Source organism: Zootoca vivipara, chromosome 3 (genome assembly GCF_963506605.1).
Source record: "Zootoca vivipara chromosome 3, rZooViv1.1, whole genome shotgun sequence".
Taxonomy (NCBI): domain Eukaryota; kingdom Metazoa; phylum Chordata; class Lepidosauria; order Squamata; family Lacertidae; genus Zootoca; species Zootoca vivipara.
In genome coordinates this window covers 17,462,951-17,475,520 of record NC_083278.1, presented here as the reverse complement: position 1 = coordinate 17,475,520, position 12,570 = coordinate 17,462,951, and the positions used below count along the sequence as shown (strand labels likewise).

Genomic DNA, 12,570 nt, shown 5'->3' with positions numbered 1-12,570 from the left:
GCTGCCTGGAACGTTGAACAAGAGCATACTGCTGTGCAGCTTGTATTAGGTCAACGTGTAAATTACATTTTCCAATTGTAAATATTGAAAAGGGTGCTTTCATTGCCTTGCAAACAGGGTGTTATGGTATTCATCAACAAACCACAACCAGCAACCTGCACTTGTTTAGAGATGGGTAGATCAAACTGCTAGTGAATCTCAGCAGTTCGGGTTTGTTCTTTATGAAGAGAAAAGGCAGCACTCTGTGTTGATTATCTTTTTTAAGACTTCTCCTAATGTTACTTGTGTCATGTCATACTCCTTCCAGCTTCTTTGCTGCAGGAGTTAACTTTATGATCTGTTCTCTTGCACCTCATATAGGGTTGCCCTTTGAACATATGCTTTCCTTTCTTTAGCTCAGTTCTGATTCCTTCATCATTGTAGCAAATCCCTTACATGTATTGGTGTTTGCTGGTCGAGCAATATAAATCAGTATCCTCCTTCACCATATTTTGGGGCTCAACCAGAGATCCAGTTCCTTATCTCAAGAGGTGGAGTTGCTGCTCTGGAAATTGACAATAGAGCCCATGTCTCCTTCAGATTTTGATTCAAGTTCTCTGTGCCTATTGTTCTCCAAGCTAGTGGAGGCGGCACTGTCTCATTTTGCACCTTGAATATTTCAACATTTTCACCTGGAGCTCAAAGTTCAAAATGATGATATTAACTCTATGTTGTGTTATAATAGCAACAGCAACAATAACCACTGTTTTTTTTTTGCATGACTGGGCAGCAGGTTTGCTATATTGATAGAATAGAAGATGACTACTTTGCTAAAATGCTTTCTAATGAGAATCAATGCATTCAGGTTTTAATTTTCATTATACAGGCAATTGTAGGCATTCAGGTTTTAGACTTAATTTTTTTGGCTGATTACTGTTAACTCTGAATTTAATTTGGTGTTTGGAAATACACTAATAATGCAACAATTTGATTATAAAACATTGATTTGATTTGTGCAACATTGCAACATTTAAACCCAGTAGGCGTCCACTGGATCAAAAGCTCTTCCACTAACTGGCTACTGATGTTCCTTAACATTTGAATGTCACAGAGGTAGCCAGTTAGTGGAAGAGCTTTTGATCCAGTGGACGCCTGTACTAATGGAATAGGAAGGAGGCAATTTACAGCAGCTTTCCCTCTGAAAATCTGCTCCAGGGTGTTTCATAGTTTTAAATACCTCAAAATTTCAAAGAGGTCTGATTGTTGGTTATGGAGAAAAAAAATAAAATGCACATAAGGCCGAGGATCTCAAGAGCGACAGAAACACAGATTTCACGAAACTTTGAAGTGCTATAAAATTAAAACCGTTTGAGATAGAGGGGAAAAAAATTAAGGGGGTTTCTTTCAACCATAAGGGAAGGGTGTACACCAAGTTTCATCAAAATCCGAGACGGTGGGTGGCAAAACCCTTGGTTTATGCGTTGATTTGATGTGGAATGACTCGTAAAGAAAATAGGACAAGCAAATTTGCTGCCCCACCTCTTGCACTCCAGTGGTGCAGTAGAAAAACTGCTAGCAGATTTGCAAAGCTAGGCATGGTTTCAAAGACTCTTCTGAAAATTGAATGACCGTTTCTGGTTGTGAAAGGATACAAATGGATGCAAACCAAGGGATTTAAAATCTATGCTGTTGATTTATATTACATAGTTAATATATTCAAGGCATGCTTGGGTTGTGGGAGAGATGATAAATCGTGTTTTCAGTGCTTTTTGTTTTTATCAAGCTTCACCTTTCTTATTTGTTCTTGTAAGCTTTTCCTTTTTAAGAGTGCTTAGTAACTTTTGCCTGAAATAAATTACTTAGGAAGTTTATCACATCAGTTTTACTTATGTGGGTATTATATCAGGAGTTCATGGTGACTAAATAATGCGCTTTCAAATATTTTTCATAGTTCTTTTCATTCACCAAGTGAATATTCAAGAGAATTGTCTGTTGCTCTTCAACCAAGGAAGTTCAATTAATAAAAAAATGGGGCATAGTGAACAGGAGCGTAACAATTTGGAAACTACTTCTAAATTCTAAAAATAGAACCCGTAGCTTTCAAATGAAATCTAATTTTTATTTTTATTTTCTCCAGGTTCGCTCTGTGGATGAAATGAATCATGAGTTTCAAGCTCTTGCACTAGAATCTCGGGGAATGGGAGAGGTAAATAGCTTTAGTTGAAATGTATAGAATGGATTGTCGCAAGAATTTATAAATCACAGCTCTGCTAAACTTGGCACCATTTAAAATAACCACAATTTAAGATATGTATCTTCTGTTGTTGTTGGAATTTTCAAGTCACCTTTTATGCAAGTACACTGTGAGTCTTGCATTGTACTTTCGACATGAAACACAAATAGCACATACTTTGTGGGAGAGAATAGACTGGCAAGATTGAGTTTTGCTAGAAAACTCAGCTGATGAAGGATGGGTTCTGTGTGTCAAGCTAGTGTTCAAAGCTATCAGTAGCTTGAGTTCTTCAAGCCACAGTTTTCAAAGTCCAAAATCATAGTACCATGTCTCCAAATATTCTGGTGCTTGTGGTGAAGGTGATGCACTAAAGAGTACTAACATCTTCACCATTTGCTTCCTGTTCAACACTTTTAAATGACCTTAGAGTACTTCCTCAGTTCTTTAGAATGCTTATGTGAAAATTATGGGGTAGAGGTATATCAGTTTTAAATGAGGTACTGTTAATATGGCAAGCACTCGGGGAGAGCAAACATTGCTTATATTATGAAGAACAGCATCTGTTTCAGTTGGACACATGCACAGGATTCCAGTGAGTATTTTTCTTTAAGCCGGAACATATTAATGTATTGAAATAGCTGACATATTTTCCTTGATTTAGAATTAGTAACCTGGAAACCTCATGTCTATACAGAATGATAATGCTAAATAAAGCTCTGTGGGAGGAATTAAGTGTTGTGCTAAAGTGATTGTTTTGACCCCGCCTCCCCGGAGCCAAGTTTGGGGAAGGAGGGGAGAATACCCCATTGTGCAAACGTCCTGTTGCACACCTTCTTCTGACAAGACTCTTAGTTTACTGCTGCCCCATATCTCTAACTTTTGATTTTAGAGAATTGCTTGGAAAGGGCTGCATGTTGAGTGCTAGCAGGTTAGACTCATTCAGGGTGATAAAATAATCCCATCCTATTCCCCCCCTTTTTGAATTAGTTACTTGGAAACCCCAGGTCTATATAGAAAAAGATGCTAACTAAATTTCCAAATGTTGCCTGAAAGCCAAATCAGTTTACAGTCATACCTTGGGTTGAGTATGCTGCGGGTTGCGTACTTGGCGGGTTGCGTACTGTGCACGCATGTGCAGAAGCGCTCTATCAGCGCTTCACACATGCCCTAAAGCACCACTTGGGTTTAGTACTTTTCTTTTCTTTTTTTAAAAAAAATATTTTTATTAATTTTCCAATTAAAACCAATTATATCACATTCAATATTTCAGATTATACACATATATATATCAATCAAACTGAATGTTATGCCAAATCATCTAAAGAATTTTTTATTTGGGTTCCCATGCTTCAAGAAATTGGGAATTCCTCGCAACTGTCCACTGCCGTCTGGGTTTAGTACTTTTCAGGGTGTGAATGGCACCCCGGAACGGATTGGGTACTTAACCCGAGGTACCACTGTACATACTTTTAATGAGTGAATGCTGAAAATTGCAGCCATGTGTGTATAACAATTTTTAAGACTGAGAGTAGCAAGATTTTTAAAATAATTGCACTTGACAAAGGGTAGCATAGATCATTTTGTACAAACAAGTTTTATGTCTGAATGGAAAATGACCCTTCGGAAGCAGCCTTGGCTGAAGGGACCAGTGCATCTTTATTTTTTTGGAGCTTTTTATAGGTGTTACATTCTCCATGGCCCTAAAGTAGCAAGTATCAGGCATGTATACTGGTGCTGAAGTGTAATACCTATTAGACATGTTTCTGGTTTGATTTTCATTAAAACATATTTCATTTTGGATAGATAAGGAACCAATCTGTAATGTTGCAATTCTGCGTGCAGTTATGTGCATTTTGTCCTGTTTAATTTAGATGTTATTAAATCAGGTATCTGGAGATAGGGTTGGAGTCTTAATTACAAACCATGTAAAGCGGGAATCTATGACCCCCTGTTTGACTCACATCAGACTAGGCCATTAGGTCAGAGATAATGGGAGTTGTAGCTGAACTCCATCTGGAGAGCCACAGGTTTCCCACCCTTTTTCTAAAGTTTTATGTACTAATGTATGCTAGTACTAAATTTAGCAAGATTCACTTATAATGGGCCATACCACTGCTTCACTCTCCTAAACACCTGCTGTTAAGCAAAGCATGCCTGTTCCACAGGTCTGTGTAAGCACCAGTTTACAAATAAACTGAAAATTAACCAGTTTTAAATGTGGTATATCCTTTTTAAATAGCTGCTACCTGCCAAAAAATTTTGGGAACCAGATGATCCAGCAAAGGATGGACAAAAAGGCATATTCCTTGGTGATGAATGGAGAGAAACTGCCTGGGGAGCACCTCGTAAGTGATGTGCATTTAAGGAATTTATGGTCAGAAATCACTTGGGAAAGAAATTACTGGGGGAAAGAATCACACTCATGCTTTAGTGATTTAAACAAGTGACTGAACAAAGTGTCATTAACTTAAGTATTTTCAATCTATGTATATTCATGTCAGTTACATTTTAGTTTATTTGTTTTTTAAACAGACCACTCTATGTCTCAGCCTATTATGGTTCAGAGAAAGCCTGGACATGTTTTTCATGGAAACAGTGAAGTGAATGCTGTCTTATCTCCTCGATCAGAGAGTGGTGGCCTTGGTGTGAGCATGGTAGAATATGTGTTAAGTTCTTCTCCAGCGGATAAATTGGACTCCCGATTTAGAAAAGGAGCTTTTGTAAGTAACTTGGTTATGTCAACAAAATATTAGACCATCCTAAGCTGGATCCCCCATTAGACTGCACTAATTCCAAATCAGTATTAATAAGAAGTTGGACTAGCAAACTTTGGTTCCCATTCTGACCTGTGGGAAGCAGTGTTTTGTGTTAACATGATTATTTCCTGTAGGTCATTTGAGGATATATGTAGACAAGAATTGTGTATGCGTAACCGCATGAGTCTGCTTGTATGAAACTCAGTTTCATTGAAATCGGAATGATTTACTTCCAAATAATAGCTGTGTTTAGAAACTCCATATGGGGTTTTTAAGCAGAGGTTGGATACCCATCTGTCATGGATGTTTAGCTGAGATTCCTGCATTGCAGGGGGTTGGACTAGATGACCCTTGGGGTACCTCCCAACTCTAAGATTCTATGTGTTCACCAGAGCATAAACTATTTGACATTTTATTAGTATTAAGCTGAGAGTTGTATTATATTTAACACTTCCATATTTACGGAGGACAGTTAGTAATGAAAAAATAATAGGTATGAAAATAAGTTTCATCCTACAGCTTCATGACAGTGGGTTAGAGATTCCACGAGGGGAGGTGCTTTTTACCAATTTTCTCCTGCAAGTCCCCCTCTCCCAAATCAGTTTTGAAAGATTGGCAGAAGACCTTATTGAAGCTTGTGGGAGGGAGGCTACAGGTGGGAGAAGGCAGAAGGTGAATCAGCAAAAATTTCCTTGCCTCTGTGTGTACGGGATTCTCTTAGATCACCAGCTCTTCCACAGATGAAAAGGGCTACACAGCTTTAGCAAAAGTTGGACTTTTTCCTTTGAGTGAAGATGCTCTCAGGTTGGATTTGAGCTTCCTCTAATGCTTGGAGGCAGGATGGCAGCTGAATACAACCAGAGAAAAATAATTTGTTTCTTTTTGGTGTTACTTGTTTCTTATGTTGGGTGGATGCAACTTGGACGGTTGTGTAAACTTGTGGGGCCTAGTCAGTTGGGAGCAAAACTGATTCAACTGTAATCCTGTCCTCAGATGCTAGAGGGAGCTCACATCTCACCTGAGATTTAAAAAAATTCATTCAAAGGAAAATACTTTTTGCAGGTAAGCCCAGCGGTTCTTTCTGTTTATCCTAGCAGTTTGCTTTCATGCATCAGCTTGTTTTGTATAAGACTGAAACTTCCTCAATCAAGGTATATTACTGAGTGTTATATGATTCATTGTGCAGTGTAACATAGAATTAGATTGTTTTGTGGTGGTGCTTTTGCATTTTGTCATATTCAGAATCAAACATTCTTTTCTTCAGGGCACTAGAGAAGCTGAAACAGATGGACCTGAGAAAGGAGACCAGAAAGGCAAGGCTTCTCCATTTGAGGAGGACAAAAACAGAGATCTCAAACGAGATGATGATGATGATGATGTTACTAAAATAAATGGCAGAGGTTTGCCAAATGGAATGGATGCTGACTGCAAAGATTTTAAGTAGGCATTTACATTTTTCTAAAGATACAAAGTATATTTTTTAAGAAATAAAAATTCCGAGTTCAGTAGGTTTAACCCCTTTTTCGTTTTCATATTGATGATTCAAGTCCTACCTGCCTATTTTGCATAATATTCAGCCTCTTGCACGCACCCCCCCCTCTAAATTCACCTTAAATAGACAGGTCATCTTTAAATAGTTTAAAGTTCTATTTGTGTAGCTAGGCTATAAAACAAGTCAAAAGGCTTTGTTGTTCTAAGGTTGCTTTAAAGCCATCATAGATGCTTGGCGATCCAATTAAATGGCTGGGGGACATAGGAGAGTCTGTCTCTGTATTTCACTTTGGCTCCCTTGACTACTGTATTAGAAGCTTGTGGGTATGATTTTGGCTGCTCCCTGTTCAATGATCCCTCTACGTGGGTCCTTGCCTATATATCTCCAGCATGTCTACTCTCTGGCAATATGCTTGACTGGTCCCCTGTTCTGCTTTGGTTTGGTTTGTACACACAAGTTGTCTATCCAGATCCATCTATTATTTAATGCTCCCCAGCCAGGATCACTTTGCCTCTCTTTCCCCCTCCTCAAGCATTTGATGTGCTTAGATCTTCACTCGTTTGTAATTGACAGGATTCTTTACTATATCCCAAGAGCCTCAGTTGCCTTCTGATGTGTGTGCACTGGCTGAAGGAAATTTCTAGGTGGGTGAGGCAGCTTTACCAGCTGTTTCAAAAACTTTGCAATATATCTGGGGCAATGTAAGGATCTAAAAGAATCCTAGCTCCAAGGTGAGCACGTTCTTGATCTCCAGTGGGGAAATGAGTAAGAGGTTTAGGCACATCTGGAGCGACATAGAGGAGGTTTGAGTTCTGTTCCTTTAAGCTAGAGACCTATTGGAGCTGGGACAGCTTTTGCCAGGGTCTTCTTGGCCTCTGTATGTTGGAAAGGGCAAGAAGGGGCTATTCAGGAAGCTCTTTTGGGTGGGCGGCTGATGACAACTAGAATAATATATTATTATTATTATTATTATTATTATTATTATTATTATTATTATTATTATACCCCACCCATCTGGCTGGGTTTCCCCAGCCACTCTGGGCGGCTCCCCGCAGAATATTAAAAATACGATAAAACATCAAACATTAAAAACTTCCCTAAACAGGGCTGCCAGTGGTCTGCCAGATGAACAGATGAAGAGGCCTTGATTACATTCTCTCTCTATATATACTGCAGTCTGGTGGAGTGGCTGTTGCTGGATGACAGTTGAAGAGCAAGTAAAGTAGGGTGGAGTTGACTTCTCAGCAGAGCTGATAGAACAGCTCTTCTTAATCTCCCTCTCTACATTCTATGTACCATCTGGACTGGTTGCTTTCCATGTTAAATGGTGGTTCCCCCCCCCCCAATTAGACTACTCTGTTCTGTCCACAAGATTTGTCCATTCACTTCAGATCCTGCAACAAAATGTTGCAGAGTATCCTTTCTGACGAGTGTTACAATATGGGCTCAATTCACTCTTTCTCTCCTATTACCAGCTTTCTTTTCTGGTTGACTTTTAACATTCTCTGGCTCCTGAAGGCCATCGGTCCTCATTGGGCTGTTTCTGTAGTTAACCGCTTGAGCTTGCTGTTATAGAGACTAATTCTTTTCATTTCCAGACAAAATCCCAGCATTTCAAAGTGTTCTGTTAAAGCACAGCTGTATGCTGTTTTCCCTAGATCAAGTAACTACAGCTGATACTAATTAAAGAAGTATTTACATTTTCACAAATGCTGTTGTTTAAGCAATGAAGCTGACATCTATTTTGCATTCTTTTCCTAAGCAGTCGTACTCCTGGAAGTCGGCAAGCCTCCCCAACTGAAGTAACTGAGCGTCTGGGGCCGAATCCAAGCGCTGCTGAAGGATTGGCTTCCCTTCCTAATCCTGCAACCCACAAGCCATTGGTGGAAGAATTTTCTAACTCTGAATCTCAGAATTTGGATGCTATGGAACAAGTGGGTCTTGATTCTCTGCAGTTTGATTATCCTGGAAATCAGGTACAAATGGACTCTTCAGGAGCTACTGTGGGACTCTTTGATTACAATTCACAGCAGCAGGTTAGTGTTTTTATACAGCCACATTAAAAAGTGGAACCACAACATTTTGGCAATCACAGGCTGCCACTGAAAATTGCAGCTTCGTAGAGATTTATTCCCGCGTTCTTACCTATGTCCTGGAGTCGTGGTTAGTTCCCAACGTCAGTTCTGCATCATTGGCTGGTAGGGAAGCTAAAAATGTGATAACCAAAGGACATGGCTATATTTGATTGCATGTTAACAGTAAAAGATCAGAAGCTTGCAACACAGAGCTGCCTTTTCTTTTTTTACTGTAGTCTCATGCTTATTATAATGTGTAATTCTGCCGTGATACTGCTTAAGAATGAATTACACCTGAATTTAAACTTCATACATAGTACTATGGATCTTGGACAGTCCTGTGAATGCAACTACACACAGTTTGTTTTTAAATTCTGATTTGGGATTGTTGCTAAAATTAAAAGGTTTAAATTGTTGTTCTTAGCTTTTTCAGAGGACTAACCCTCTCACTGTCCAGCAGTTAACAGCAGCTCAGCAGCAACAATACGCATTGGCAGCGGCACAGCAACCACACATAGGTGAGACATTTTCCCAAGTTTATTTACTTAAATTTCAAGCTTAAAAAAACTGGCAGTGTATTATTGCTGCTTTTCTTTTAATTAAAAGCTTGCTAATTTGGGCAGATCTTTTGACAAACTTGGAATTTTCATTGCTTAAAAGTGAAGTTCTAAAGGTATAATAAGAATTTTTAAAGCTGCTGTTCTGGCAGTGTGATACGTTTTTAAAATATATTTGGTTTTATAAATTTAGTTTTATAGAAATGGCAGCAGTAACTTGGGACTACGGTATGAACATTTCTTAAAGTAGAGCATGAACCTGACAGTTAATGAGAGAAGCGAGAGATACTTTAGTCTTAATTACCTTTTGAAGCCTCTTCAAGAATAGGCTGCATAAATTTCTAAGGCTAATGCGTTTCCAATTTGAATGATGTAATGTGTGTGTGTGTGTGTGTGTGTGTGTGGTGTCTTGATTTTGGTGAAATTGAACTTTTTGTTACTGTAACAGGTGTATTTTCGGCAGGTTTGGCTCCAGCTGCTTTTGTGCCAAACCCATACATTATCAGTGCTGCTCCACCAGGTGCTGACCCGTACACGGCAGCAGGTTTAGCTGCAGCAGCTACATTAGCGGGTAAGAAACCACCATCACTCAAGTTAATTACAACAATCTCTTTTTCTCTAGAAATTTGAAAACTTTAGTGTTTGGGCATAAACCACCAAAACGCACAAGAAGGTTGCATTAAGGTCATACTTTGGCTCCTGAAGGCCTTTGGAGTCATTCCGGTTTTTGAACATTCTTTTGGAAGCCGAACATCTGACGGGGCTTCTGTGGGTTCCGATTGGCTGCAGGAGCTTCCTGCAGCCAGTCAGAAGCCGCACTTTAGTTTTCGAACATTTCGGAAGTCAAAGGGACTTCCGGAACGGATTCTGTTTGACTTCCGAGGTACGACTGAGAACTAGTTTAGATATAACACCACAGTATTCTTTTCCCATTTGCTCCTGTTGCCTGAGGCTTGGATTTCATGTTAAATGTGAGGAACAAAGATGTTGGACCAAGAATTACTCCTGCTTTACCTGGAGGGGTTGGCAGACCCTAGGGATTCACACGTCTATTTACTGAAACATTTTAAGGAAATTGTCTTTCTTACGTTCTACAGCCTTTTAACTAATGACCAAGGGTGGTCATGCATCCTTCTTGTGTTCACCTTGTCACCAGTGGGTCTTTTAGATTGAAGAGAAGCTTAGGGTATTAATTCCTATATTCAGCTTGGTTTTTTGCAGCTGAGTGAAGGGGAGCAGAGGAATTGGGAGTCCAAGAGAAGTGGGAGTAGTTAGATATATAGTGGTACTTTGGTTCTCAAACGGCTTAGTTGTCAAACAAATTGGCTCCTGAACACTGCAAACCCGGAAGTACGTGTTCTGGTTTGTGAGCATTTTTCGGAAGCTGAACGTCCGACACGGCTTCCAGTTGAGTGCAGGAAGCTCTTGCAGCTGCGCCTTGGTTTTCGAATGGTTTTGGGAGTTGAACAGACTCCTGGAACGGTTTAAGTTTGACAACCAAGGTACCACTGTATACTATACACTTGGCTCTGACTTTATTCTGGCTTGAATAGCTAATAGCCCTTAAAGGATGAGGAGATGGCAAACTGTGATGGCAACAGTCTGTGATACTCTCATGGATGTGCAAATCTTTCCCCTTCTTAGAGGCTTAAATAGCTACCTTAAGGCATGGTTTTGCTGCCTGGGGGAATTGGCATGCTGTTCACCCTTGGCGTGAATAAAGCATTGTGGCAGATTGCAAGGCTGATTGTACGTCCTAGCACTTTGAGTCCATGCATGCATGATCTGGACAGTTCAGAAGATATATAAAATAGCTGATTTTCATAGTACCACAGCCACTAGAGAGCTTGTGAGAACATTTTAAAAATGCTGTTGTTTAGGAGTTTTTTATTTTAAATTGTGCTGATAATCATAAACGATATCAGAGGTTCTGTGGGATTTAGTAGAGCTCTGTTTGTACACTACCGCCATCTTTGGACCGCAGGTTGTTCTTGTTAACCGTTTTTGCATGTCTCCTGTATCCCACATTGTTACTTGAGTTCTGGAGCTTGTGTAACTCTGTGAGAGGAGAGGATCATGGGACGCTTGCCTCTATTTGAATTGTTGGGCTACTGTGTTGCACTTCCAATTCAGATATACAGTAGCACCTCGGCTTATGTTACCTTCGGGTAATGTAAACTTTGGGTTGCAAAAGCGGCAACCCCGGAAGTGTTTCGCTGTGTGTGCATGCTCAGAAGTGCTCTACTGTGCCGCATGCATGTGCAGAAGCAGTCCTTGCGGTTGCGGAAACCTGGATATGATCAGAGCTCTGGAACGGATCCCGTCTGCAACCGGAGGTACCACTGTACTGAAGTAACATGTTTGTTAGTTCTTACAGGGATGGCTCTTTAGGGCTCCTGACCCTGTGGAGAAGAGGATTATTGTTTTTTATATATAGGAAGAAAGGTGTTAGTGAAATGGTAGCTCTTCCACTATTGGTATACCCCTTCTTATTTGTCTCTTTGCTGTGCTTGCTTATTTCTCTGCGGGAGGGTAATTCTTTTCTTCCCTCTTCTGATCAGAGGGTGAGAATGGTCCTTTTGGAATGTTTACAGGGAGGGAGGGGGGAAATCTGTCCTGGGGGAGGAGTTCTGCTTTCAGGTACGTGTGCAGAGATTCCCTTTTTGGCATAGGATACTGGGTTTGTTTATGTGTGTTTGTTTTCACACAACCAAGTTAGAACTGATCTCGAGGCTTTTGAGGAGAGACTGTAAATATTTGCGTGTAAAGCCATTCGTTTTGTTTTGTTAGGGCCAGCAGTGGTCCCTCCTCAGTATTACGGAGTTCCTTGGGGAGTGTATCCAGCCAACTTGTTTCAGCAGCAAGCAGCAGCAGCTGCAGCAGCAAACAACACAGCCAATCAACAGGCTGCATCACAGGCACAACAAAGCCAGCAACAGGTAAGCTGGGTGGACACACCTGAGGAGTTAATATATCTGTCTGCACATGCAGTTTTATTGAATGCAATGTGTATTGTTGAATAAAAAGTAATGGTATATCTAACAGTGCACAGTTTATGTGTTTGTCATGCTGGACAGCAGTCTATTCAGTCCATAAGCTTAATTTTGTCAAGTGTATTTCATTATCAAATAGCAGGTATCAAATAGCAGATATCAGTTCTTTCCTCTGAGGGATGAGGCCAGCTAGTTTTGGGGGAAAGCCTCTATTCAGGTTAAAATTTTAGTTTGCCTTCTGAACTACAAAGGTCAGTTTAAAGTTTATAACTAGAAACGCAGGCCTCTCCTTTTGCTTTTTAGTTGGCTTCCTTTTTTTTATTGTGGTAGGCAGGCTTCAGCTGAGTTCAGTGTTGCGAGTTTGCCTGCCAAAATAACAGCAACAAATCAGCAAAGCCCAAATTGAGAAGGGAACAGAGAGGCCAGTATGAAACAAGCTGTCAGGATGTCTCCTACTCAAACCTTCCACCTGCTTAAAACATTAG

General features: G+C 40.1%; 1 protein-coding gene across 19 annotated transcripts in view; it reads left to right on the top strand.

Annotated features, from left to right (window-relative positions):
• Positions 1 to 12,570, top strand: part of PUM2 (pumilio RNA binding family member 2) — a 58,356-nt gene that overhangs the window by 13,383 nt on the left and 32,403 nt on the right. For 9 of the 19 annotated variants that reach the window (XM_035110011.2, XM_035109994.2, XM_035110012.2 and 6 more), the window contains 8 exons: positions 2,117 to 2,185; positions 4,452 to 4,557; positions 4,745 to 4,932; positions 6,233 to 6,408; positions 8,223 to 8,496; positions 8,960 to 9,053; positions 9,541 to 9,663; positions 11,883 to 12,031. In XM_035110011.2, the coding sequence (XP_034965902.1) occupies positions 2,135 to 2,185; positions 4,452 to 4,557; positions 4,745 to 4,932; positions 6,233 to 6,408; positions 8,223 to 8,496; positions 8,960 to 9,053; positions 9,541 to 9,663; positions 11,883 to 12,031 (1,161 nt within the window). In that variant the 5' untranslated portion in view covers positions 2,117 to 2,134. The remainder of the gene's footprint in view (positions 1 to 2,116; positions 2,186 to 4,451; positions 4,558 to 4,744; positions 4,933 to 6,232; positions 6,409 to 8,222; positions 8,497 to 8,959; positions 9,054 to 9,540; positions 9,664 to 11,882; positions 12,032 to 12,570) is intronic. The other 10 variants (XM_035109998.2, XM_035110009.2, XM_035110001.2 and 7 more) reach the window with 4 other exon arrangements.